Raw genomic sequence first — 25,637 nt, 5'->3', positions numbered from 1 at the left:
CTCTGGGGCCGCTGATGGGGGCGGGCGGTGCGGGTCCCAGGGCCCAGGCATCACTGATACCACTTCTGACACACAGAGCACTTCCTGAGAACCAAGTGCTGCAGATTGAACTTCGACCCTCCATCATCAATTTTAAGACACATCCTGATTTCACATGAAAATACAAAAACTCAGGGAAATGCGATCACAACACTCACAAACCGTCTTATGGCACTGGTGCCTCAGGGGCAGTGCTCAGAAATGCCGCCCCAGGTCACAGACCAGCCGCTGAGTGACCGGTGAGGAGCACAGGAACAGATGTAAACAACGGCCCGGCTTCTCAGACCCGGGAAAGGCAGGCTCGGGGACAGGCAGCTACTCCACAAAGCAACACACCCTGGGCACTTCTCAACGGAGCCTGGACGAGGGGGCAGCCTGAGGCCGGAGGGGGCGGCCCAGGGCAGGGCAGAGTCCAGGCTGAGCGGGGCAGCTGTGCAGCAAGATGGCACGGGATTGCATCAGAGTCATGCTGCTGTGGCCTGCAGCTCGCCAGGGCCCTCCCGGGTGGTGTGACCCTGGCCCCTGCATGCCCTTGCCCGGTGTGAGGAGGCTGGCCTGGGAGCTCAATTCCACCACAATCCTGAGAGACAGCTCTCAGCCCTGGCTGCCCCTTGCAGAGCCCTGGGGCTCCGTTCTTTCTGGAACGCTTGTCTCATGACAAGAACTGTGCTCTAAGGGCGTTCACTAGATGGGAAGTGCACCAGGGCTCCTCAGTGGGGCCAGCAGCTCCACTCCGGAACACGCAAGTACCCAAAGAACTGGAACCCTGACTCAAGAGAACTTGTCCACAACCTGCTCTGGGCGACTCGTCACACAGTCGCAGTGGGGCAAACGGCCCAGAGAGAGCAGACGGGGGTCGAGGTGGCGGCTGGGGTCGGTCTGCTTCTCTTTCCTCTCGTTTCTCCTGACACACCAGGGTCCTGCCACCCACTGTGGACTCAGGGCGGGTAGGGACCGCAGGACCAGCAGGGCCCAGTTCCCAGCTGGGGACGGAGGCTGGCAGGCACACAGCGGCTGGAGCCGCCCTGCGAGCTGGGAGGACACCGCCCCCAGAGCCCTGGAGGGACGGCTGCTCCTCATCCTTGGGATTCCAACGTGCAGCCACCCCCGGGGCCCAGGGCACAGGAAGAGCCACACTAGTCTGAGCAGGACCCACAGAACACGACCGGCTCCCTCACCCACTAAACGCCTGACCTTCCCAAACTCGCCACCCCTCGCCCAGCCTGTTTCCTCATCTGGAAAGTGGAGAGGACCACATCCCCTCCCCTTAGGCACGCAGGGAGGGGTCAAAGGACCTTGTATTTGTCAAGTGCAGAACAGGACCAGGAACTGTGTTGTCATGACTATTCTTTGGAGCCATGAGTCCCCAGGGCCCCTGCAGCCCCAAATCTGCTCCCAGGAAAGGTGGTGGGAGGGGGTGAGGTGTGGCAGGATCTGAGCCTGCCTCAGTCCCACCCGTGCCGTGGCCCCGGTGCTGTGGCCCACTCTCCCTGCAGGTCGGGTACTGTCTGCGTTCCTTCCAGTCTGGATGCTGAAGCCCTAACCCCAGGGCAGGTGCTAGGAGGTGGGGCCCTCGGGAGGTGGTTAGGGACAGCCTGGGTGATGAAGATGGGGCCCCACGATGGCATTAGTGTCCTTATAGGGAGAACAGACCAGAGTTCACTCGCTCATCCATGTGAGCACAGGCCAGAGGGGGCCGTCTACCTACCAGGAAGTGGCTCTCATCAGGAACCAATCTGCCGACCCTTGACCCGGACATCCCAGCTCCAGGACTGTGAGAGATAAGTTTCTGGGGGTTAAGCCCCATCTGTGGTATTTGCTATGGCCACTCGAGTGAAGACCAGAAGACCATTGCCTCAGTTTCCCTACCTGTAAACTGGGAACTAGATTGCATGTTCTGGCCCCTGAGGTCAGCGTGTGGGTGTTTTGTAAACTCAACATCCACGCACATGGGATTGTGTGTTGGCTCACAAGGCCGAGTCACACTGAGGTCAGCCAGCACCTGGGCCTGCCCGCTGACCTCGCCTGGGGTCCTTGTCCTCACTGCTGTGGCCTGAGACCTCTGGCCTCCTTCTGAGGGGTCACTCTGGGTCTGTCATCATGGATGCAGGCCTCCCCGGGGGGGCCCACAGCTTCTCTAAGCATAGTCTGAGGTAAAAAGAGACTTTGACTGAAAATCCAGAATTTTACACGACGTCTCCAGGTGTTTAAACAGTGACTCACCTAAAACGGAAAGACCGTGCGTAGGATCATTCTGTGACATTCCTGACAAAGACGGAGAACTGGAATGTAACTGTGGGGACACTTCAGGCCAATGACATGGACCAGCGGCCACAGGACAGCCTGCCCACGATCTTCACGAGTGCCAAGGCCATGGGGGTCAAGGAGACCCAGGAGCCACTCCAGGCTGAGGTCACAAAACCACAGGACAGCCGGCCCACGATCCTCACGAGTGCCAAGGCCGTGGGGGTCAAGGAGACCCAGGAGCCACTCCAGGCTGAGGTCACAAAACCACAGGACAGCCGGGTGCACGGTGAACCTGGGTCGGGCCCTTCCAAAAGCAGGTGGCGTTAGGACAAATGGAGACACCTGAGTGGGTCTGATGTGTTGTTATTTCCTGATGCGACCTTGGGAGAAAGTCCTGGTTTCCAAGAAAAACATGGAAAAGTGCCAGGGGGTGGGGGGGGGTGTCAACGTACTCCCAGTGGTTTAGGTAAAAACGTTCAGGTTCCCTACCTGCCACGTCTCTGTAAACGTGTGATTACCTCAAAATTTGCAGACACACACGTATACAAAGGACGGGACCAAGCACAGTGCATCCGCTCAGCCCCCAGTTTGCAGCCTCTAGGGGCTGCGACCGTCCCTGCCAGGTTGTCGCTTGTGACCTGACATGCAGACTGGCCCCCTCTGGACCTCCTGCAGACCCCTCAAGGACGGACCCGCTGGGGAGGTTTATAAAAGACCGTTTGGCTTTAACACATGGCAGAACCACCCCCGACCCTGAGAGCCTGCGTGCCTTCTGCCAAGCTGGGCCACAGCCAGGGGCTGTGTGCCCAGTGGACCTGGGAACCCGCTCTGGGCCGTTTCCCCAGCTGCGCCAGGGCACAAGGCAGACTCCAGCAGGCCAGGGGAGGACGAAGCGGGACCACACTAGGGGTGCCCTGGATGAGCAGGCCCCTCCCGGCTCCAGGGACCAGACGGAGGACAGATGGATGCGGGATGTGGCCCGGCTTGGCTCAGTGAGCACAGGGCCTGGCCCGGAGCCTGCCTCTCTGGCTGTGGCTGCTCATCCTGGATGGACCCTGAGCCTGGCCGCGTCCTGGGCCTGCCTCTGCTACTGGGGCGTCAGGTAGGGGTGGGAGCATGGAGCATAGGAGCCTGTACTCTCCTCGGAGAAGTGGGAGCCTTTCTGCCCCTCCCTGGAGCCAGTGGGGGAAATTTGATGACAACTTCCCAACATGACAGGCAGGGAGCAAATCCCAATGCCTTACAGCCCTACAAGCCTCCCGGGCCGGCCCTGCCCCCTGGGCACCTCCCTGCTACTCTCTGGCCGGAGGGCCTTCTGCAGGAGCAGGCCCATCATACCCCAGGGCGTCTGCCCCTGCTGTCCCCTCCCCGGGCTGCCCTGCCTCTGACCGCTGCACAACCAACCCCTCCTCCCTCGGTTTCCCCTCACCCTCCTGCTCAGGGCCTTTCCGGATCCCCCTGGAAAGCAGTGGTTCGCAAACGTTCCCTGTTCCCTGCATCACATTTATGAGTGGGGGTCAACAAAGATGGTCAGCTCCACCCCAGCACTCTGACTCTGACCGGCAGGCCCAGTGTAGGGCCAAGAAGCTGTTTCCACCAGCTCCGCAGACACCCGAAGCTGCTGGCCAGTCCCCCGCCTGGGGAACCCCTGCTCTAAAGTGGCCCCGCAGGCACTGTTCGCCCTACTTACAGCTGTCGCTCCTCCCTGCACTGTTCTTCTTCCTCACTGAACCCCACTCTGCTCCAGGTGTTAGAAGGCCCTCCCCAGCCCCAGGGAGGGCATGCTGACTCAACTGGGCCAGAGGTTCTCGACCCAGGTGGCCCCATCCTGGGGGCATCTCTGGCTGCTCAGTGCGGGGCAAGGAATGTCCCACCCCGGTGCATGCACCAGGAGACACACTGATAAGTCACTCCTGCCAGCAAGAGCAGGCCAGGCTGGCACCAAGGCCTCCAGAAAAAGGTCGTCCCCCAACTGAAGGGGTTCCGGTCCCCACTCCCTGCCTCTCTGGTGGGAGGGCGCGGCTGCCCTCCTGGACTCACAGCAGGGAGTAGAGGAGCAGAGGGATGGAGCGGCCGCTCCCTGGACTGGCAGGCCCGGCTGCCTCCCTGCACAGCCTGCTGGGTGGCACTCGGGGCTGCAGACGGTGTCCTGGGAGCCTCGCCCAAGAACAGGAGCTCATCTCCTTCTGCATGTCCCGCACAGGACCCACGCGCGGGCAGACGCGTCAGTGAGAACTTGCCAGAGCCTCGGTTCTGAGACCTGACCCAGCCTGACCCTACCTGCAGGCGGGAGGTTCCACTGACACCTGTGAAACGTGTGTGATGCCTGGGGACACAGAGGAGTCGAAGAGCGCTGGACAGGATGGCGTCGACAAACGCAGGGCAGGAAGTGACACCGGCAGGCCTTCCCGGCTGCCCCCACCGCCGGAGTGCAGGCGGGTCTGGGGTCAGCCCCAGAGGACGCCCACCCACAGCCCCGCCTGGGGCGCATCACCGAGCCGAGCCTGAGCCAACAGGAAGTGGGGATAGGTCATGTTTGTCTGAACGCGTCACAAGTGGGGACAGGCCGGGGCCCAGCTCAGGGGGCTCGTCTGTGTGTTGGGGGCTGCCCTGCGCAAGGCAACCAGCACCCACGGGACTGGGGACAGCGGCATGGTCGCGCGGTGGGGTCAGTGGCCCAGGCCAGGAGAGTGGCCGTTAGCCCGAGGCAGGGGCAGGGGGCTTGGGTGAAGGCCCCTCGGCAGAGCTGTGCGGGGTCCAGTCACTCGCTTGCCGACAGGACGGCTCCTCGGCCCACCCTGGCCGGGAGGGAGCCACCCAGCTCACAGCCGGTGGGCAGGGCAGGGCGGGCGGAGGAGAAGGGCGGCAGGTCGCCGCCTCCTGTCTGTCCAAGGCCGCGGCGCAGGCAGGCTCGAGGAGCAGCGCCCTCTGCTGGTCTTGTCCCCATCCCAGACGCCAGGACGAGCAGGCTTTGCTCAGGGGCTGGCAACGGTCAGTCCCCATGTGGCATCAGTCTCTCCAGGACCTCTTGTCTCGGGCACTGGAGGGCAGGGGCACTAGTCCCTGGTTTTGTGGCCCTGGGCAGCCCGACCCATCTGTCCCCTCACAGGGTGTGTCCCCTTGTGGGCTGTGCCGGCTGTCAGAGTGCCAGGGCCTGGGCCAGGGTCCACAGGATGCTGGGCGGCAGTAGCAGCGCGGTGGCCAGCAGCAGCCCCGAGGCCCCCGGGGCCGGGGAGGCCAGGGAGGTGCAGGAGCAGACCTCGTAGCCGTCCTCTGAGCGGCTCCGGTCGTGCTGGCCCGGACGCGCATGCGCCCCCGCCTCCCCGTCTACACCTGCGCCCGAGCCTGCGGAATTGGCCTGCGGCTCCCTACAGACCAGCCAGTCCCGGGCGGTGGGCTGCGGGTACCCGGGCGCCACCTCCAGCTCGCTGTCCAGCACCTTCCAGTACTCCTGGCCGCGGAAGAAGTACGCGGCACCTGGCGGGGGAGAAGGGGAGAAGTGGGCTGAGCTCTGGCGGGTGGCTGCGCCTCAGCTGGGGGACTGCAGCGTGGGCATCAGGCTAGACAGCAGGGGGCGAGGGAGCAAATAGCGGTGGGCCTGGGGGAGGTGGAGAAGACTTTTGAGTCTTTGTCTCAGCCCCGGGCTGATCTGCGGGCACCCAGGGCGCTCGGGCCGGGGAAGCTCCGGGGAGCTGCCTGGAAGCAGGGGCACGGCTGAGAGCACCTCTCAGTTTCTTTCCTCACTGGGTATTTACCAAGGGCCTACTATGTGCCAGGCCATTCTAGGTGTGGGAGACGCTGCTTTGAAAACAAAACAGAAGACATGCCAGGCCCAGGAGAGGCCCTGTGGGGAGGGGGTGCAGTCTCGTGCTCTGGAGCGCAAGCGCAGAGGCCCCCGGGGGGTGCGTGAGCAGCAGGAGGCGGAGGCTGTGAGGCTGGAGGAGGGACACGGGGGCGAGGCAGGATGGGGGAGAGGGAACAGCGCCTGAGCAGGTGGGCCGCGGGGACCCCTGGACGCTCTGGGGCAGCAGCGGTGTGGGCACATCGGCTCAAGGCCTCCTCCCACGGCCCTCTGGTGATCCCACTCTACAGGCGGGGAGATCGAGGCCACCCTGTCTGGCTCACCATCTGACCAGCGCATGGCATCGTCGAGCGTGCTGGGGATGCCCCTCCACGGGGGGCTCCGGGCGGGGTGGCCGGGGTCCACGCGCCGCGTGTGCTCATCGTAGCGCCAGTATAGCTGGTCCTTAAAGAAATAAGTCTTGTCATTGTGGGCCCAGGAGAAGGCGGCATCGACGCCGCCCGGCGGGAGGCCGAAGTCAGAGATGGGCCGCGGGTACCCTTCCTCTACGGTATTGTCCTTGAACACCCAGTATCTGTCTCCTGGGGGCGAGAGAAAGAGCCGTGGGCCGGGGCTCAGCCCACCCTGAGCAGCGGGGGCTCCAGCCCTCGCTTCTCCCCAGCCAGCCACCCGATGGATCGCCCCACAGCAGGACACCCAGGAGGCCTCGCAAGGATTCACTGAGTGCCCATCTGCCTGCCCAGGGTCCTGCCACTCGGAGACCCAGGTTCCGAGACAGCAACCACTCTATAGACAGGGAAAGGAAACCCCGGGTGAGTCACGCCCACGAGACGCCACTCTGCTCTGCGCTCCTCATCCACTTCTGTGACCAGCTGGGCCACGGGCATCTTCACGGGCAAAGATGAGAAAGGCCTCATCCCAGGCCTAGCCAGTGTGTGTGGGCACCCCCGGCAGACTTCCCACAGAGCCACACGCTTAGAGATCACCAGAATTTCAAATCCATGTATGCCAAACTTTCAAAAAATAGTTTAAGATGCTCTTTGGGTGTATCCTCCACTTTGCGCTCTGGAAACGCGGCTACACTGCACTGCCACAGCAGGAGGGTGAGGAAGAGAAAATTAGGTTGGGGCAGGTGTCGTCATGTGCTCTCCTCTGCTCAGCAATAATCAACCCTGTTATTCAGAAAACAAATGAAGCAGAACGTTTAAAAATCCTCTGGACAAAGGACTGGAATAGACATTTCTCCAAGGAGGATATTCAAACGGCCAATAAGTGCCTGGAAAGCTGCTCGGCATCCTGAATCACCAGGGAAACACACGGCAAAACCACAGTGAGCCGCCACCTCACCCCCATGCAGACGGCGCTGATCCGAAAGACAGAGAACAGCCACATGTTGGTGGAGATGTGAGGAAACTGGACGCTGCCGGTGGGAATGTAGAATGGTGCAGCCACTGTGGAAAACACTTTGGCAGTTCCTCAAAAAATTAAACAAAATGGGGCTGGTCTGGTGGCGTAGTGGTTAAGTTCGTGCACTCTGCTTTGGTGGCCAGGGGTTCACAGGTTTGGATCCTGGGCACGGACACAGCACCACTCCTCAAGCCATGCTGTGGCTGCATCCTACGCAAAGTAGAGGAAGACTGGCACAGACGCTAGCTCGGGGCCAATCTTCCCAACAGAAAAAAAAAATAAATTAAACAAAGAATTACCATAGGATCTAGCTTCTGGGGATACACCCAACAGATCTGGAAGCAGGGTCTCAAAGAGATATGTGCACATCCACGTTCACAGCAGCATTAATCCCAGTAGCTATAGTGGGGAAGCAACCCAAGTGTCCATCAACAGATGATAGACAAGGCAGTCTCTCCGTACAATGGAATATTATTCAGCCTTAAAAAGGAAGGAAATCCTCACACAGACTGCAACTCAGGGCAGGACGCTGAGTGAAATAAGCCAGACACAAAGGACAAACAGTGTGTGATCCCACTTATATGGGGACTTGGAGGAGTCAAATCCATAGGGACAGGAAGTAGAAGGGTGGGTGCCAGGGGCTGGGGAGAGGCACAGGGAGTCAAGTGTGTAATGGGGTCAGAGTTTCAGTTTGGAAAGATCAAAAAGTCCTGGAGATGGACGGTGGTGATGGTTGAACAACATGAATGCACTTAATGCCACCAAATTGTCCACTTAAAAATGGTTAAAATGGTAAATTTTACGTTACGTGATTTTTACCACAATTAAGAACAAAAATAAACCTAAAAATCCTTTGCTGGAGACAGAAAACAGCTGGGATGCCTGTGAGCAGGGGAGGGGATGAAGGCAATGACAGCTCACCTGCAGACAGCCCCGGGCGAACACGAGGACAGGGGCTGCAGGCTCTCCTCGGGGCCGGGTGGGGCGACCTGGGCGCGGGCAGCCCGGCCTGCTGGGCTGACGCTGCCTTGCAAAAGCGCAGGCCCCGGGGGCCACACTGACACTTCAAACACGGGACTATGGAGCCTAAAGGGGGAATCTCTCGATTTTCAAATGTTGGGAAATAATCCAAATCTAAGAGACACTGTGAAGCCACTGTGACTGTGGCTGGCCCTTGGCGGCGACTCGGGAGACAGTGACTCCACTGTCAGCGTGGAGGGTCGGGCCCTGAGCCCCACACGGGGAGGCCGGGCTGGAGAGCTGGTCACTGCAGTAGGGCGGCCTCACCCTGGGGAATCAGACCCCGTCACCCCAAAACACAGCTGCCCTCGCACACAGCAGTGCACTGTGACTGAGGACGGCTCGCGGTCCCCAGGGGCCCCCGGAACATGCAGGGCTGCTTCTGGTTGCAGGCTGGGGGGGGCCTCCCTTCTCCCCAGACAGCAGGCTCCCCGGGAGCAGCCTCGGCCGGGCCCAGCCCCAGGAGCAGTGACGCCCCTCCTTTAGTGAAACTGCCATCCTGGACTGAGATGTGGGAGCTGGAGGTGGTGGCCCAGTGCACCAAGAATAAATCCAGCTCCTCCCCAGGCCCCTTGGGTGCCAACCTGCACTTTTGTCCCACCACCTCACATCTCACTTGGCTCCAGCCTCACTGTCCTCTCCGACGTTCTTCGCACTCAGCTGGACTGTTTCTGCCTCAGGGCCTTTGCACTGGCAGGTCCCTCATGTCTGTCTGAAATGGACTTCCTTATTCCTTATGGGTTCTAAATGTCTGCCTCCCACGAGGGCCGGATTTTCGTTTGTTTTGCCCACCGTGTGCCTGCAGTGGGCACACAGTGAGGGGCACAGAGTTGGTGCTCAATAAATTCGAGTCACGTGCACAAATTAATGAACTGCTCTCTGCTCTGTGCTTAGAGTGAACCACAGGATGGGCCTCCATTGCAGATGCAAGCTTTGGGGGTCCCAGGGAGTGTAGGCTGTGGGCCCACTGTCAGCGACGCTGGCAGAGCGCCTGGGTGGGAACTGCCCACCTTTGAAGAAGACAATCTTGTGGTCACTGGTGCGCTCGTAGACGGCATCCACGCTGTCCAGGTGCAGCGGCAGGCCCCGCCAGAAGCGGTGCACCTGCGCCGGCTGTAGCGACACCAGGTGCCGATCCCGGGTCAGTCGCCAGAAGTACTTGCCTGGGAGGAAAGAGGGGGTGGGGCTGCAAGTGGCGGGTCTGGGGCCCAGGGCGGGGCCCGTGCTTCCTCCCATTGGCCGCTGGACCCTGCCGGGGTTACCTTTGAAGAAGAAGGCCTCGCCGCGGATCTGGGCCACCGCGTCGAAGTGAGTGCTGCACCTGTGAGGTACGTCCTTCCTGGGCCTGGGGGCAGAGAGAGCCAGGTGGGCTGGGGGCAGCCCCCTTCCCTGGCCACCATGGGGAGCTGGGCTTTGCACAACCCCGGGGGACGAGCATCTTTGAAGGAGGCCCCGTCATTGCCTGCAGGCTGTGGGACACACAACAGATGCGTCGAGAGAGAAAGGCAAATTAAAATGAGTCCCTTTTCTGTGGTTGGCAAAGATGAGCCCTGTGAGCGAGTGGGGTGCTGGGAGCACTTGGACAAGCACCTCTTGCACACCACTGGCAGGAGTGTGAGTGGCTGTAACATCGAGAAGTCAACTGGGCACTGTCCACTGAGACGCTGAAGGCACCTGCCAGGGGACCCCGATTCTGGGTCTGGAGCTCTGCCCCACAGACAGTACCCACAACAGCATTCGTGACGAATAAAGGTCAGGAACAAATTAAACGTCCCCCGACACAGGACTTAACCACAGCGCAGGGCGCACGGACGCAGCTCTTAGAGAAGCAGGCGTCCTCCCCAGACACAGACCTCCGCGGCCAAGCACAGGAGGGCGCGGCAGAGCGGCAACGGCGTGCCCGCGGTGTGGACACGCGCACCGCACACTCGGTGTTCTCACTGATGCACAGGGCCTCTCTGGAAGGACACACACAGACGTCTGCCCCTTGAGAACTGCGCCCTGCTGGCATCTGTTACTTACTCAACAAACAACTGACATGCAGAACAACAAAGCAAGCTGGAGTGGTTCCTCATGCCCTCACCGAGAGTTCCCCGTTGACGGCTAGGTGAGAAAAGCATAAAGCCATCCCATTTCCGGATAACCAGAACCAAACCACACCATGCCACAGAAGCCTAAGTATACAGGTGTTTGCTGTTTCTGTGTTTAGAGTCTGTGGGAGCCTGAAGGTGGCAGGAGGTGTGCCAGGCTGTCGGGGCAGAGGTGGGGGAGGGCAGGGCTGGCCTCTGCAGATTCTGTGGCACCAGGTCCACTGAGGGTCCACTGAGAGTGGGCGGGCTCTGACCGCTTCAACCAAAGGGCTCGGGGTAAGAGATTTTGAGGCTGGGTCCTAAACGGCTGCCAGCTTTCACCCGGCTCAGGACATGCTCCCTTGGGACACGCCCTCTCACGATCCAGTCTCGTGCACGGGATGGGCGCCCAGCTGACTGTTCCAGCTGAGCCCAGCCCAGGCACCAGACCTGAGTCGGGATGATTCCAGCCCCCAGTGAATGTCCCCAACCCTGGAGCAGAGGCCAACCCCTGGCCGTGCCCCGTCTGAATCCTCGGCCTACAGAACCCCTGAGCCTAAGGATGTGGTGGTGGACTGATGCCACTAGGCAGGGGGCTTGTTATGTGCGCGGCAGGAGACGACTGGGGCAAAGGAGAGAGGACATCACACACTGGAAATCCCAGCCCTCTGCCTGGTCCCGGCTGCGGCGAGCAGGTGGCCCCTCCACTGCCGAAGGAGTTTAAGAACAGAAACTGTCGCTCAGGCTCAGCCAGCCCAGAGCTGTGCTCTTCTCAGAAGAGCCTGAGCCGGACTTGGAGCCACTGCTGGGCGCAGTGCTGGGTGCGGAGAGACAAGCCGCAGGGTAGAGACCAGGGGCCCACAGCTTACGGGGTGCTGGACCGATTGTCGGGGGGCTCCGGCAGGGCGGGAGGCTCCTCAGGCTCGGGGGTATCGGGCTGTGCTGTGGGGGACACGGACTCCCGAACGCCTGTGAAGACAGAGAAGCTGCACTGAACCGCGGCACGTCCGCCTCCCTCCAAATCCCACCCAGCTTCCTGGAGGCCCCAGGATGGACTGAGGCCACCGGGTGGACAGACTCTGTGCGCGCACGGGATCCAGCACCGGCCACAGTGGCGAGCAGGACGGACTCCCACCCCGGAGCCGGAGCGTCGCAGCACGTGAGTGAAAGACGCAGGCACCTCAATGAGTTAAACGAGTGTTTACACACCCCCCGCAATTCCACTCCTGGGTACAGACACCACAGGACAGAAAACAGGTGTTCCAACAAAAGCTTGTACGTGCGTGTGCACAACAGCACTATTCACAACAGCCAAGAGGTGGAAACAACCCAAATGTCCATCCCTGGATGAATGGATACACAAAACCGCTCAGCCCTGAGCAGAGTGAACTGGTGCATGCCGTGACGCGGGCGAGCCCTGGAAACACGGTGCTCAGGGAGAGAAGCCAGACACAGGAGGCCACCTAGTGTGCGACACCATTTATGTGAAATGTCCAGAATGGGTGAAGCCACAGGGACTGAAAGGAGACTAGTGGTTGCCTGGCTAGAGGGGAGAATGGGGAGTGAGGCGATGGGCACGGAGCCTCCTTTGGTTGGGGGTGATGAGAATGTTCTGGAACTAGAGAAAGATGGCTGCACAATAGTGTGAATGTACTGCATGTCGTTGAATTGCACCCCTTAAAATGGTTAAAATGGTAAATTTTACTACCACAAAAACAAGTCTGCAGATGTCAGAGCTCTGCGGAGAGGCCAGCAGGGCCCCAGCTCCCAGGATGCCCAGCGGCAGAACTCACTTGTCCATCCCACACACTCCGTGGAGCAGCTCGTGTGAGCCGGGTAGGGTCTGCACACACCACGGTGAGCGGGACGGAGCCAGCCTCCTCCCGTGGGGGTCTGTGCTTGAGGGCCCTGGCATTTCTGCCCCCGCCTTGGGGTGCCCCACCCTGGCTCTGGGGGTAGGACTCACCATACAGCTGCCAGATGCGCACCCTGTCCTCGTAGGGGAGCCCGTAGCGCAGCGGGTCGCCCACCGGGCCCTGGTAGTAGGGCTGCATGATGGAGCGCGTGGCTGCCACGTGGCTCAGCCCGATGGCGTGGCCAAACTCGTGGACAGCCACGGTGAACAGGTCCATGCCGTGGGCATCTGTGGACACGGGGAGCCGTGAGCCAAGGGAGGAACCACCAGCCCCGCCGGGCCGGCCGCCCCCAGGGTAGGTGTGATGGGCGCACGTCCTGGCTGTGCAGGAGGCGCTGGGACTGGACAGAGGCTTCTGAGAGCCACTCAGGCTGGGCTGGTGCTCACCGAGGCCCCACGGGACCTGCAGTGGCTTCTCGGTGCCTGGGCTGTCCTGGTCCTCCCCCAGCTGCCTGTGCCATTCACGGTGGGGTGCCAGCCTTCGCTGTCCAGGCCACAGAGTAAGTATTTTAGGCCTTGCTGGCTACCTGGACCCCAAGATAGAGGGCCGCTGCAGGACCCCTGTACCCCACGGCTGAATGGATTCCCTGGCCCTGGAGGATGGGCCTGGGCTCCCAGCACAGAGGAGACCACGGGTCCCAGGAGGTCACTGCTGGTTTCTCAGGCCCACTGGGCTGGGCCACCCAGGCTGGTATGTAGACTCATGTCCCCACCCACCTTGAACCTGGGGGCCTGAGACTTCCCTGGCCAGGAGAACTTAGCAGAAGCTCCAGGGCCCGCAGAGGCCTTGCCAGCTTCTGCTGTCTCTCAGAAGCTGAGACAGGAGGAGGATAGCTGGGCTCAGTCAGTCGGAGGAGACATATGCCATGTCACCCATCGTCCCAGACACGCGAGTCCAGCTGAGATCAGCGTGGCGGGGTGGCCCTGCCCTGGACGGTTTCGCGGGATCGGCCTAAACTACAAGCGCCCAGCTGTGCTCATAGTGAGATAACATGCGGCTTCAGGCTACTGCGGTTGGCGTTCCTAAGCGAGTCGTGGGGGTTTCTTTGTCTCCAGGGGGCAGGCGTGGCTCCCGCTTACACCATGGGGTCTGTCGGTGCCCCTGGGTTGTGCAGGGTCCCCACAGCTCAGCCCCAGCCCCCACGCACCTGCGGAGCGAAAGGTCCACGCCTCGTCGTCGTCGAAGTGGGTGTCCCCCGCAGTGTGATGGTCGCCCGGGAAGAAGGCGTGGGCCACGGTGCCGCCGGGGCCGTCGAAGGGATAGCGGTCATTGTGGTCAGCCTTGGAGAAGTCGATCTGGATGTCGGCAGCGCTGCCGGCCACCTCATGGAAGTTCAGAGGCGTGATGTCGCTCCAGACTTTGAGGGCGTAGTGCATGAGCGCGCGCACCGTGTCGCGGCCCAGGGGCGAGTCGCGGGGGAACGTGCGGACTCTAGGGCGGGTGGGGCCAGAGCTGGGGTCGGGTCACCCAGGACATGCAAAGTGCCCCCACCCTGGGCTAAGGGGGCTCCCGGCAACATCCTTCCCAGGGCTGAGCATCAGGGACCTTATTTGGAAACAGGCTTTTGAGGATGAACTGAAGGGAAGCACTGAGACGAGATCATCCTGCATCAGGTGGACCCTAACCCCGGGGAGCGTCCCTGCGAGAGACAGAGGACATGCAGACCCCAGTGGAGAGGCCGTGTGAGGACAGCTGCAGGTACTGGAGCGCTGCGGCCAAGGGCTGCGGGCAGCACCGCAGGCGGGAGGAGCCTGGGACCAATTCTCTCTCAGAGCCTCAAAGGACCCAGCCCTGTGACACCTGGATCTGGGGTCTGGCCTCCAGAACCAAAAGGATACATTCCTCATGCCTTAAGCTCTCGGTTTACGGGTGCTCCCTTCCGAGGCCCCGGGCAAGGCCAGGCCAGGGGCAGCCCCACCTACCCACCTCCACGACAGGTTCCTCTTGCTCCACCTGGTCGGGGCCGGAGCCTGGCGCCTCCTTCGAGACAGGATCACGGCCGGGAGGTCCGGGAGGGAACAGCGAGGGGTTTTCATCAGCGCCAGGGTGGCCTCATCTGCAGGGGTGGGTGGGGTCAGGGGCCAGGCCCAGCTCACATCCACCCCCAACCCGGGATTCCCAGCAGCTCCTGCAGGGCTGGCACCAAGCTCCCATCCCATGCCCCCGGCTCCCGGCCTGAGCTCTGCTGGAGACAAGGTCCAGGCCCCACTGCCAGGGGTATGTCCACAGACCAGGACAGAGGTCGTTCACAGCATTCACTAACTTACAGCAGGGCCCTGACCAGTTGGAGTGGTCTCTCATGTGGCCCTGACACTGACCAGTGTTGCCCACGCTCCCTGCATTTCACATGACATACACCTGACCAGCTCGGTGTGACACACATGTGTCTACCCTTTCAGAGGCCTGGGGACAGACGAGTTTCGATCAGCCAGCCATGCAGAGGGTCTTTACAAAATCAGAATTCGTTGCCAATATGTAAAAAGTGGGGTGCTCAGAGAAACGCCCTAGATTTTTGGTTTCTCGAGCTGGGAGTTCTGGCAACACAGGGCTGGCACCCGGCAGGACAAGAATCTACTGGGGTGTGGTGGCCGGATCCCGCCCCCACAGCTGGCCCGCCCAGCCCCGTGGGCAATGAGTTGGAGACGCGCTGTAGGGTGTGGAGACGGGGTCTGGGGGTGGTTGGCACACACCTGCCACTCCATCCAGACCCGGGGGTGGTGAGGGCGCCAATGGAGGATTCCTGGGCAGGAGTCCTCCGTCTTGCCCCAGGGACAGTAGGCCTGTCCCCCGGCCCCCACGGGCAGACTGGAGCGGGTACAGAGCCTCAAAGGGGAGGAGGGGACGTTAGGAGAAACCAGGCCTCAGGAGGTGGGGCTGAGGGAGGACTGTCCGCACCGTCCCTGGAGGACTGACCCAGGATGCCGGTGGCCTCCAGGCCTCCGAACCGCTGCATGGCGGCGATGGCCTTGGACAGCTCCTCCTGCGTCTGCAGCTGCCCGGTTGTGGGGTCTGCCGGGGGCAGATAGCCGAACCTGCTCAGCCACTCCTGTGGGCAAAAAGCAGAGTGAGGGGTGGAGGTGGGGGGCTCAGCCCCACAGAAGAGGAGCCCACCCTGGCTCGAGTCCGCCTGAGCCCACGAGGCACCGCCTGCCCCTTCCTTAAGGTACTTCAGAGGCAGCTGTGGGAGAAGGGTCTTAGTAAGTCACGAGCCACACGTTCACAGTGGTTAAGCGCCTGGACTCTGGAGCCAGGCTGCCCGGGTTCAAATCCCACTTGATTACCTCCTTGCTGTGCAATGGGGGCAAGTCACTCAACCGTTCTGGGCTGTTTCCCTGCCTGTGGATGTGGGATGGACGTGAGGACATAACAAGCTAAGACGTGGAAAACGCTCACACCAGCACCTGACACAGGTGGCACTGTCAGCGGACAGCTCTGCCGAAAAGCACCCCTGTGGCGTCCCCAGAGCGAAACAGGAAGCAGAAATGCAGGACGACCCTTTACCGCGGACACGAATAGAGCCCCTGCCCAAGCCCCAGTTGCCTCTGCCACCCTTGGGGGGCCCTGGGGGACAGGGAGGTGCTGATGCCACCCATGGGGGGCCCTGGGGAACGGGGGGCACTGACACCACCGTGGTGCTTCAATTTCTTCAGCTGCCAAATGGCGCTTCTATCAACTTCCCAGGCTGTGACAATTCCATTCAAAGTGCTCTGCTGGTGCCAGGGGAGGACCCACAGGGGCGGAAAGCAGGATTGCAGCGACTCCCTGAGCCCTGCTTGCTTCCAGACCTGGCTTCAAGAAAGGCACCAACTTGAAGGCCCTTTCTTTCTTTTTGGTGGACATTAAAAAAATTCTCTTGAGGGACCGGCCCTGTGGCCGAGTGGTTAAGTTGACTCGCTCCACTTCGGTGGCCCAGGGTTTCACGGATTTGAATCCTGGGCGTGGACATGGCACCGCTCATCAAACCATGCTGAGGTGGCGTCTCACATGCCACAACTAGAAGGACCCACAATTAAAAATACACAACTATGTTCCCGGGGGGCTTTGGGAGAAAAAGGAAAAATAAAATCTTAAAAAACAAAAAACTCTTGATTCATTTATGTTGGTTGCAGGGCCCCAGAAGGCCTACAGGCTCCCTGCCCAAGGGATCTGCCCCACAGGGGCCCACGGGGTGCTGGGTGAGGGAGGGGTCCACCCTCCTGGAACTCCCAGAGGCCTCAGCTGACGGGTGGGGGGGAGGGGGCTGCCTTGTAGATTTGCATATTATTTGCATACATCTGCAGAGAACCAGCCAGATGGCTCCGTTCCCAGGAAACGCTGACTCCTTCCTGGGGTTCTCTGTCCCTCTACCCCGTCCCCAAATCCTGACTGGCCCGGACCCTCCTCCAGCCCTGGCAGGAAGAGTGTGTGCAGAACTGGAGGACCCGGGAGACCCCCTGGGGTCTGGGGGCTCCTCTAAGGCTGTCGGGCAGGACTGGCAGCTGGAAGTGACTTGCTCCTCAGTGAGCAGCAACCAAGGGACCCTCCTGGTTAGAGGGGCAGCTTCACCCTGGGGGCCTTGGGAGTGACCCTATGCTCAGATGAGGTGGGTGCTGGCCTGGACAGGCCCACCTCCCCACTCTGGGTCTGCCTCCACGATGTAGGATCTTGGCAGCTCTGAGCATCCTTCTTTTGGGAGGAGCCCCCTTCATATCACTTCAGACACATTAAAACGCGCTCACGTCAGTCATCAACAGAGTTTACTGAGTGTGTCCCACGGCGCGCCACTATTCTAGACAGTGGCGATGCCCAAGAGAACCTGCTGTGTTCAATATGTGTCATTCTGCCTACATCTGTTTTTTTGAAAAGTCCTACAAATATTTGATAGTTTTGATTCTGCAGTTTTCTTTCTAAATGTCAGAAAACACGTGCAGACATCTTTGTAGCCCTTTGTTAAGTTTACAGACCTGAGCTGCAGAGCCCCAGTGCCTCACGACTTTAGCAGCTCTGCTACCTAGCACCTCGAGGCTGCCTCCTCCAGGAAGCCCTCTGGAGTTTCTTCAGATCTTATATGATGCTGGATGAGGATGTCAGCAGGTGCTTACCAGGAAAACCCCTTTATGGGGAAGGGGCCACCCAGGCAGGCACTTTCCCCCACTCAGGCCAGCTGGGTCTGCAACACCCTGGGAGAAGCACCCACCTCACAGGCCATTCTGCCTGCAGGCTGGGATAACAGCTGAGTGTCTGCACGGAGCAGCTGTGCTCCTGTCCTGAGCAGGGCTCCACGGGGTTCACGGATGAGGAGCTGCTCTCTCTGGTCCCTGGGCAGCCTGGCCGCCTGGCCAGCAGGCCACACACATTTCCAGGTTTTAGAGACTTCGACAGCACTTCAGGTGGTTTTGAAATGTTTGCCAACGTTGAAAAGAAGGAGGCTTTCCCTGCAGGTCTGAGCAGCCAGCTCTGCGTCCACCTGCAGAGCTGGCTGCAGCTACCCTCGGGCCCGGCCCTGCTCCCCACGGTCAGCAGCCACTGCCACCTGCCCACCTCCTGGGAGCACTGCGGTTTGCAGCTCTTGCTGGCGGTAAGACCATAAGAACAGGACCAAATCTGAGGGGCTGGCCAGAGGCCCCCACCTCCTGCTGACCCACCGGCTTAAGCTTGGGGTCTACGCTCTCAAGCTCAGACATCCCACTGGCCCCTGGGGCAGAACCCCCTCCCCCCATGACATTAGCATCATAAAGCCAGTCCCCTCTCCTCCTGGTCGGCTCCTAGGTCAATTACTGGACCACCAGAATGCAAGGGTGGGAACAACTTCCCAGCTCACCAAGGGAAATCCTAAGGAGATGTGTGACAACAGAACAAGCCCCTGGCAAGTTTAGGGGAAAGCTGGCAGTCATGGGCCCTCAGGTGGACACACGGATGGATGGATGTGGCCTGCAGAGCCCATGGGGCCCCCAGGCCAGCCCTGAGTCTTTAGTGGAGGCCGATGTGTTTGAACGAGAAGCCCCCATCCCTCCTGGGAAGGCACCTTCCTCCGAGCCTGGAGGGAGGGGCGCCTAAGACAGCAGCTCTTTCTCCTCAAGCCAGCCCATCCCAGGCTCAGGAGGATGCAGGCAAATTCCCCAATAGCTTGGGTTCGATTTTTTCCCTAGTAGTTAAATGAGTACATTTTGAAACACAGAGGAGGCTAACGGGGTGGAGGAAGGGGAGAGTTGACCAGAGACATGAGAAACCAAGCTGAGAACCGTCCCCACAGATAGGGAGGCTGGGGTCCTGGCAGGCAAACGCTGCCTAAGCCCCGCCTAGGCCGCCTGTCCCCACCGCGGTGGTGCCCCGCAGCCGGCCCCGGGGTGGGGGCCCAGAACTCCCCCTAGGGGACCCCAGCACCCTCCATACCTACAAAGCCGGTGGCAGCCCGCAGGCCGGTGCTGGCCTGGGCCCCCTTCCTGTTCGCCCACCGGGTCCTCCCTCCGCCGTTGCCAGGGCAACCGCGTCTCCAGGGCAACGAGGCTGCGCAGGCAGAGGGTGAACCTTCCAGAAGGCAGGGGGGAGGGGGCGGGGCTGCTGGGAGGAGAAGGGGGAGGGGAGCCCCAAACCCACAGGAGTCGCCCACCGCAGATAATCCCAAATACCCAAGGAGATGCTCTCTTCCTCCTCCCTAGGACCCCAAGAGCTGCGGCCTTACCACAGATGGGGAAACTGAGGCCCAGCAAGGAGGGTGCGCGCCCCATCCTGTAGACGTGGTCCCTGCCCGCCTGCCCCACCCTGGTTCATCACCGGTGACGGAGTGTGCCCCCGTTTACAGTGAAAGAGGTCTGACGCATACGCGGTCAACTCCCTTGTGACTTTTGGCAGCTGCGCCCGGTGCCCCCTGGAGCCGCCCTGATCAAGGACAGTCTCCACTGGGGCCCCCAGGGGCTCGGAGCCACTCCGCAGGTGGCGGAGGGACAGCGCCCTGCGCTTCACAATGGTGGTAAACAGAAGCGCCCAACGAGCGCAGCAACTCCTTTAGTCGTCGCCACAGCCCCGCGCGTGGTCACAGTTGTCCCCACAGAGACGTGGGGAAAAGGGGGCACAGAAGAGTCAGCCCGACACCAGGACTGAATGACGCCAGCTGGACCGGGCCGCACGCTGTCCCCTAGCGCCCAGTGGGCATGTGTGCTGCGCCGTGAGGGGCCACCCTGGTGCCCGGGACTGGCCCTGGCCTGGGGCTCTGCAGCCCGCCTAACACTCCGTCTCTAGCAGGACTCCACCAGCCTTGTGGGCGTGGAGAGCAGGTGTCGGTAGCACTAGCCCCAACCACAGATGAGGAAACTGAGGCTCAGAGGCCACAGCAGAAGGTGGGTAGTGCAGCTATAGGGCCCCCACCCCCGACCCAAATCACAGCAGCGAGGGTGGCAGACCTGGGGCCACCCTGTGCCCCACCTGTCCACGCCTCCACCCCTCGGTCCCTCCCGCACGCAGCATGCCAAGGACGACCTGCGGTCCAGCTCAAGTCCCTGTCTGATCCACGCGGCCTCTGGAGACCCGAAGGAAGGAGCTGGGGGCGTCTCAGGGTGGGTCCCCCTGCGCACGTCTTCCCCCAGGGGCTGCTGGCCATTGGGGTGCTCTCCACACCCCTGCGTCTTCCCCAGAGAGACGCCCCAGCTTGCCCCTGTGACAGCTCATCCTGGTCCATCAGACACCCTGATGGAACACTTGCTGCGCCAGGCGCTGGGGGACAGAGAAAACCTGGGGAGACTGCCCTGTGTCCATCCGGAGCAGACAGTCTCAGGGGGAGGACTAATGAGAAACAGGCAAACACGGAAATAAGTGACATCCGATGGCGGGCGATGACGTCACAGATAATAGTTACGAGAAGTGATCCCAACCGCTAATAATTACTGACCACTTTCCATTCACGGACCTGCTCTGTGTTTCCAGCCCCCTCTGGGGAAAGCGGTATGAGCACACAGTGTGTGGTCTGCGGTGTTCAATTGACACTTGGCATACAGTAGGCGCTCAAATAACTCTTGAATCAATCTTATGAGGTGGGCACTATTACCCCATTTTACAGATGAGGAAACTGAGGCACAGAGCGATTAGGGCACTTACCCACAATAACACAGCCAGTATGGCAGAGCTGGGATGGGAACCCGGGCTTTCTGGCTTCAGGGTCTATTCCCTTAACCGCTGGGTTATGAGGGAAGTGAGAGACTGAGTGGAGGGGCTCCTTAACTGGGTGCCCAAGAAAGACGTCCCTAGGGGGTGACATTGGGCCAAGACCTGAAAGATGAGAAGCAGCCGGCCATGTGATGATCCATGGGAACAGCAAGTGCAAAGGCCCTGGGGCAAGAACCAGCCTGGGAAGTCCACGGAGCAGATAGGAGCTGGTGGGACTAAGGTACAGGAGGAAGGGATGGAAGTAGGTGGGCCCCTGGGTAAGGAAAGGGGCTTGATTCTATGCATGCGAGGAAGCCAGGCTCTGCGTCCTGCCCAGAGCACTCTGTCCCATCCCTCCTGAGAGCTGGATGGTGCTCGGGAGTGACCCAGTAGGCTCTCAGCTGATGTGAGACAGACGTGCCCGTTACTGTTCACAAGCATGGCACAGACTCTGCCCTCAGAGCATCTCCATGGAAGCTCAGATCACCACTAACGAAGAGGCAAAAATCACACATGCTCAAGTGCAAAGGCCCTGGGGCAGGAACCAGCCTGGGAAGTCCCACAGGCAGGTACCGTGTCTGAGAGCTGAACCCCCCCATCCTCTCCAGCCTTCTCCCCATTCCCGCCTCCCCCCTGGAATGAGAAGGCAGCTCACTTCCTGGCAGATGTTGCAAACAACTCAGAGGCAGCGCCCAGTTAACGTCCCAACTGACCTGTTCTCATTTCACAAATGGGGAGACTGAGGCCCAGGATGTAGGGCACAGGCTGGTGAGCAGCAGCCTGGGATCCACATGTAGGGGCTGGTTCCAGAACTCCCTCTGTGCCAAGGGCCCATGTGGCAATGACATGTCCGGCTGGCTGGCCGGCCCACCAAGTCACAGGCCACGCTCTGGGGCGCAGACCCCAGGCAGCCAGCGCAGTCCTGCCCGCACCACACTGGCTCCCAAAAGAGGCCACAGGGACTTCTCCGTCACTCAGACGCTGGCCGCGGGCCCCAAAGGCAACGAGTGCTCCAAGGCGTGAACTCATTTCTGGACGGCGTGCCTCTGTCTCTTGGAGGGGGGCCGGGAGGGGTTGGGTGGGTCTTAGGACCTTCACCTGGAAGGGACCCCAGAACAGTGGGACACACAGATGCTCTCCTCGCCTCTCGCCATGCGCAGGGAGAAACCAAGGCATGGGGCCACCATTCCTGGCTCTCGGTCTTGTCTGAGGGCGCGAGGCTGGGTTTCTCGGACGGCAGCTGCGAGGGAGACACCCGGCCCTCAGGCAGGTCTGACGGACCCTGAGCGCATGGAGGGCCCACAGCTCACTTGGGTGCTGGCACTGAGGAGCGGGGATCCAGAGGCCACTGTCCGAGGCTGGGGTGAGGAGGGTGACGGTCACCCCTGCCACCTCCCCCAGGCCCCAGGAGGGGACACAGCCTTCACGTGTGTGTGCTCCAAGGTCCTGGCTCCCACCCACCATCATCTGGCCCCTGGGGCCTCCTGGGCCACTGAGGGCCCTGTTTCTTCCCAGCCACCCTCACACACAATCTCAGCCACAAACCACCGTCCCGGTCCGGGTGTCAGCGATCGAACGATGCGCCAACAGCCGTGTGGTGCGAGGTGATGAGACTGCACAGGCTTTGCTGCTGGGCATAGACACCCGAGTGAAACTTTAGAGGACGGGTGGGCATGCCTGCCACGGGCGACACCCTACGGCTCAAGTCTGTCACCCGGGCTTCCCTCTTCTGGGCCCCGGTCCCTCACACCCTCAGCCTCAGCCTCGGGCACTAGGGTGCTCTGCACGCTCCTGGCTGCAGTAAAATGTTAGGAACCAGCCGCAAGTCCGCCCGGAGCTCGCTACAGGGTGTGATGTCCATGCCACGAAACGTGATGGGAGCAGGGTCAGACAGAAAGGACCAGGCAGGTCTACAGACTCCGGGATGGAACGGTCTCCAGCACAGATTGTGAAGTGAAGGGAAACCACAAGGCGCACAGAGGCGGGCAGCAGGCTGTCATCTCTAAAAACAAGGGACCGAGCTCTTATGTCCCTTCATAAGCCCAGAGAACCTGCGGGAGGATCCGCAGAAAATGGAGGGGTACGGGGCAGACTGACGTCCCCCCGTAGACCCTTCTGTACCGCCTGAATGTTCTGCCACAGGCATTACCTACTCAGAAAGAGAATAACGAAAAACTCCGGCCCAGAAGGGCTTGCGGCTCAGCCGACAAGCCCAGAAGGGCACAGCCGCTCTCTTTTGTCCCGCTCCCCCGCTGCCTGAGAGCCCACCATTGGCTAGGCGCCACAGGCCTCAATCGGCGCTTTGTTCTCCAGCTAACACTGGGGGTAGGCTGGGCTGGGGGAGCCCCTCCCAGAGATCAGCCAGTGCTGGAGACCCGCTGGGCACGGCTCTGTCTGGCAGAAGCTAGGTCACACTTACAAAGGGGCCCTTCTCCTCGCTGGCAGCTCCAGACCTGAATATCCAGAGTCAGTGGGCCCCGGGGGTGGTCTGGAGAGGGGGACAGACAGGAGTCTCCCCTCCTCCCCATAAATCTCTGCCTGTCTGTGGCTTCCTGCACCTCGGGTCAGATGTTCTGAGTGTCATTCCTCCGAATGCCACCAGAGACCGCCCTCTGCCTACAAACCCAGATTAGAGGCAGGTGGGCTCTCCCCACACCAGGCGGGAGGGGTCCTGGCCTTCCCTGGGTCAGAGCCTCTCCGGGCAGGGGCAGCCTCCTCTGCTCTCTACCCACTGCGCCAGACACCAGGGCCCTGCTGTCTCTGAGGCTCCAGGCTGGGGAGCCACGTCCTATGCCCAGTGCATCCCATGGGGTGTGGGACCCCGTGACCCCCCTGGGTACCAGGGAACCCACAGGAGCAGGGAGAAGATGTAGCCCGCAGGTTCAAAGCCAGGAGGAGTGTGCCCAACCCACTGTCTCCAGGCGGGCATCGAGAAACTCCACAACTGCACCAGATGTGATAAGCGAACTTGCCTGGACCTCTAGGGGCTCCATCCCCTCAGTGAGCCAGCCGACCCTCATTAGCCCTCCAGGCAGGTCCCCTGGGAGCTGGAAGGTAGGGGCCCAGGCTCCACTGTCACTCAGCCCAGCCCTCGGAGAGTGCACCCCAAGAGCGGATCAGGGAAACCGCCAGCTACAAAGAAGCCCGGAGAAGGCGGATAAAGGCATCCCAATTTCAGGGCAGCCTGGCTGGGAGAAAGACTGCCGGGGGTCCCTCAAACATCTGGACACTGACAGAAAGGGCTCTGGCCGCGCCCTCCAAGGGCTGTGGCAGGCGGGCAGGGGTGGCCAGAGCCTGTTTCTCATCCAAAGACCCGTGGCCAAGTCCTGCCAACCATGCGGCTGCGGATTCCACCCAAGTGCCGGCACCCGAATGCTCCCGGTGACAGAAATCCACCCGGAGCTCCCAAATGCCAGTAGTGCTGGGACAGAAGCCGCACCAGCACCCCTTCAGGAGACCACTGGTGGACGTGGGCCAGGGGCTGGGAGGCCAGGCCCTTGGCCCGGATCCTGCATCTGAGCAGAGTGAGGGCAGCTGCTGGGGAGAGAGCCTCTGAAGGAATGGGCTTAACCCACCAGCACCCTGCGCTCTCGCCTGGCCTCCTCGGCCTGGGGGTGGCGAAACCCATAAAGTCTGATCTAAATCTTCCAGGTCCAGAGGAAGAAGCTGCGAGCCTGGCGGGCTTAACAGGGAAGAGACCACTGCGGGCGCCCCCCAGTACGGTTCCCAAGCCAGTGAGACAGCCGGTGATAGGGAAGGGGGGCTACGCAAGGCGGTGGGGCTGCATCTGAGCCTGGGAGTGGGAGGGGAGCCCATCAGGCTCAGGTCAGAGCCAAAGGGGAGGCAGACCAGGACTGGCCGCGCAGGCGGTGGAAAGGTTAGGATCCATGCCCAGCGGGGGCTGGGCGCCGGCTCCTCTGCTCTCCAACCCCGTCCACGGAGCAAACTCGAGAACCACCAGCCTTCCCGGGCGACCACGCTCCGCAGCCCCGGCTTCTCCTTGGCTGTCGGGGCGCGCCCGTCCCTCCCTCCACTCCCACTGGGAAAGCACGCGGGGCGCACTGCTCCGGGCGGCTGCGACAGCCCTCCCACTCGCCTGAGGGTCCCCCTGTGGGCCGCTCCAAGCCGGGGACGGGGGCTCCGGTTAGGCGAACCCCCACCTCCGGGGATTCCTGCGGCTGCGGGGCACTCCGAACGCACGGAGCCAGAAACAAACCTGGTGCCTCTTTCCCAGACCTGGAAACGTCGGCCCAGACCTAGGTGCGCGAGGATCAGCTCTCAGCCTGCGCCCCAGCCTCAACTTTCCTGCCCAGGAAATGGGTCCAGGGCGCCCCGGCTTCCCGCAGGCGCCAGGCGCCCTGATGGGGTCCTCCCGGCCCGCGGATCCCCGTATCCCGGCCGCGCACTCACCACTCCCAGGCTAAGGTCCTCGGCGCGGGGCGCGGGCGCAGCACAGCCCCCGCGGGCCGCCAGCGCGAGCAGCAGCAGCGGCAGCGGCGGGAGCCGGGGCCGGGAGGCCGGCGGGCCGGGCCCCATCGCGCTCTCAGGACGGTCGGCGCGGCCGTGGAGGTCCCCGCGCCCCGCGCTCCTGAGCCGCCGCACCCCACTCCCCCGCGCCCCGCGCCCCTGCGCCCCTGCACCCCTGCACCCTGCTCCGCCGCGCGCAGCTCCGGGCCAGACTGAGCCGGGCGCCCGCCTCCCGCGGCGGGGCGGGGCCATGCTAATGTATGCTAATGAACGCGGCCGGGCTCTCCCCGCCCGCCGCCTTAAAGGGCCCGCGCCCCGCGCCCCTCCCAGCCCGACTGAGCCCGGCGCCCACCTCCCAGTGGCGGGGCGGGGCATGCTAATGTATGCTAATAAACACCGGCAGCACTCGCGCCGTCCGCCGTCTTAAAGGGCCCGCCCCCGCCGCACCTGTGGGTGGATGCTCCAAACCTGTCGGCGGTCGCCCCACGCGTCCACCGGGGGACCCGGGCTGCGGCGGCCCGAAGGAAGGCTCTTGTGGTGTCCCCAGACGGT

General features: G+C 61.8%; 1 protein-coding gene and 1 long non-coding RNA gene across 3 annotated transcripts; both read right to left on the bottom strand.

Annotated features, from left to right (window-relative positions):
* Positions 1-4,801: 4,801 nt before the first annotated feature.
* On the bottom strand, positions 4,802-25,276 carry MMP17 (matrix metallopeptidase 17). Of its 2 annotated transcripts, none has more exons than XM_070629324.1 (10): positions 25,029-25,276; positions 15,414-15,546; positions 14,427-14,556; positions 13,648-13,931; positions 12,551-12,727; positions 11,454-11,553; positions 9,778-9,860; positions 9,526-9,678; positions 6,412-6,669; positions 4,802-5,763 (listed from the first exon to the last, which is right to left on the bottom strand). In XM_070629324.1, exons 1-10 carry the CDS (start codon positions 25,152-25,154, stop codon positions 5,426-5,428), a joined length of 1,782 nt encoding a protein of 593 aa, XP_070485425.1. In that variant the 5' UTR covers positions 25,155-25,276; the 3' UTR covers positions 4,802-5,425. The 2 variants fall into 2 exon arrangements, with proteins under 2 accessions (XP_070485425.1, XP_070485426.1); XM_070629325.1 differs by lacking the exon at positions 25,029-25,276 and adding an exon at positions 18,873-18,948.
* LOC139084781 (uncharacterized) lies at positions 7,692-8,548 on the bottom strand. Its single transcript, XR_011542499.1, has 3 exons — positions 8,417-8,548; positions 7,795-7,894; positions 7,692-7,705 (listed from the first exon to the last, which is right to left on the bottom strand). It is a non-coding gene; the product is annotated as an uncharacterized lncRNA (long non-coding RNA).
* Positions 25,277-25,637: the final 361 nt, after the last annotated feature.

Source organism: Equus przewalskii, chromosome 7 (genome assembly GCF_037783145.1).
Source record: "Equus przewalskii isolate Varuska chromosome 7, EquPr2, whole genome shotgun sequence".
In the NCBI taxonomy this organism is placed as follows: Eukaryota; Metazoa; Chordata; class Mammalia; order Perissodactyla; family Equidae; genus Equus; species Equus przewalskii.
The sequence above is the reverse complement of the archived record's forward strand: the minus strand, read 5'-3'. Positions and strand labels throughout refer to the sequence as shown.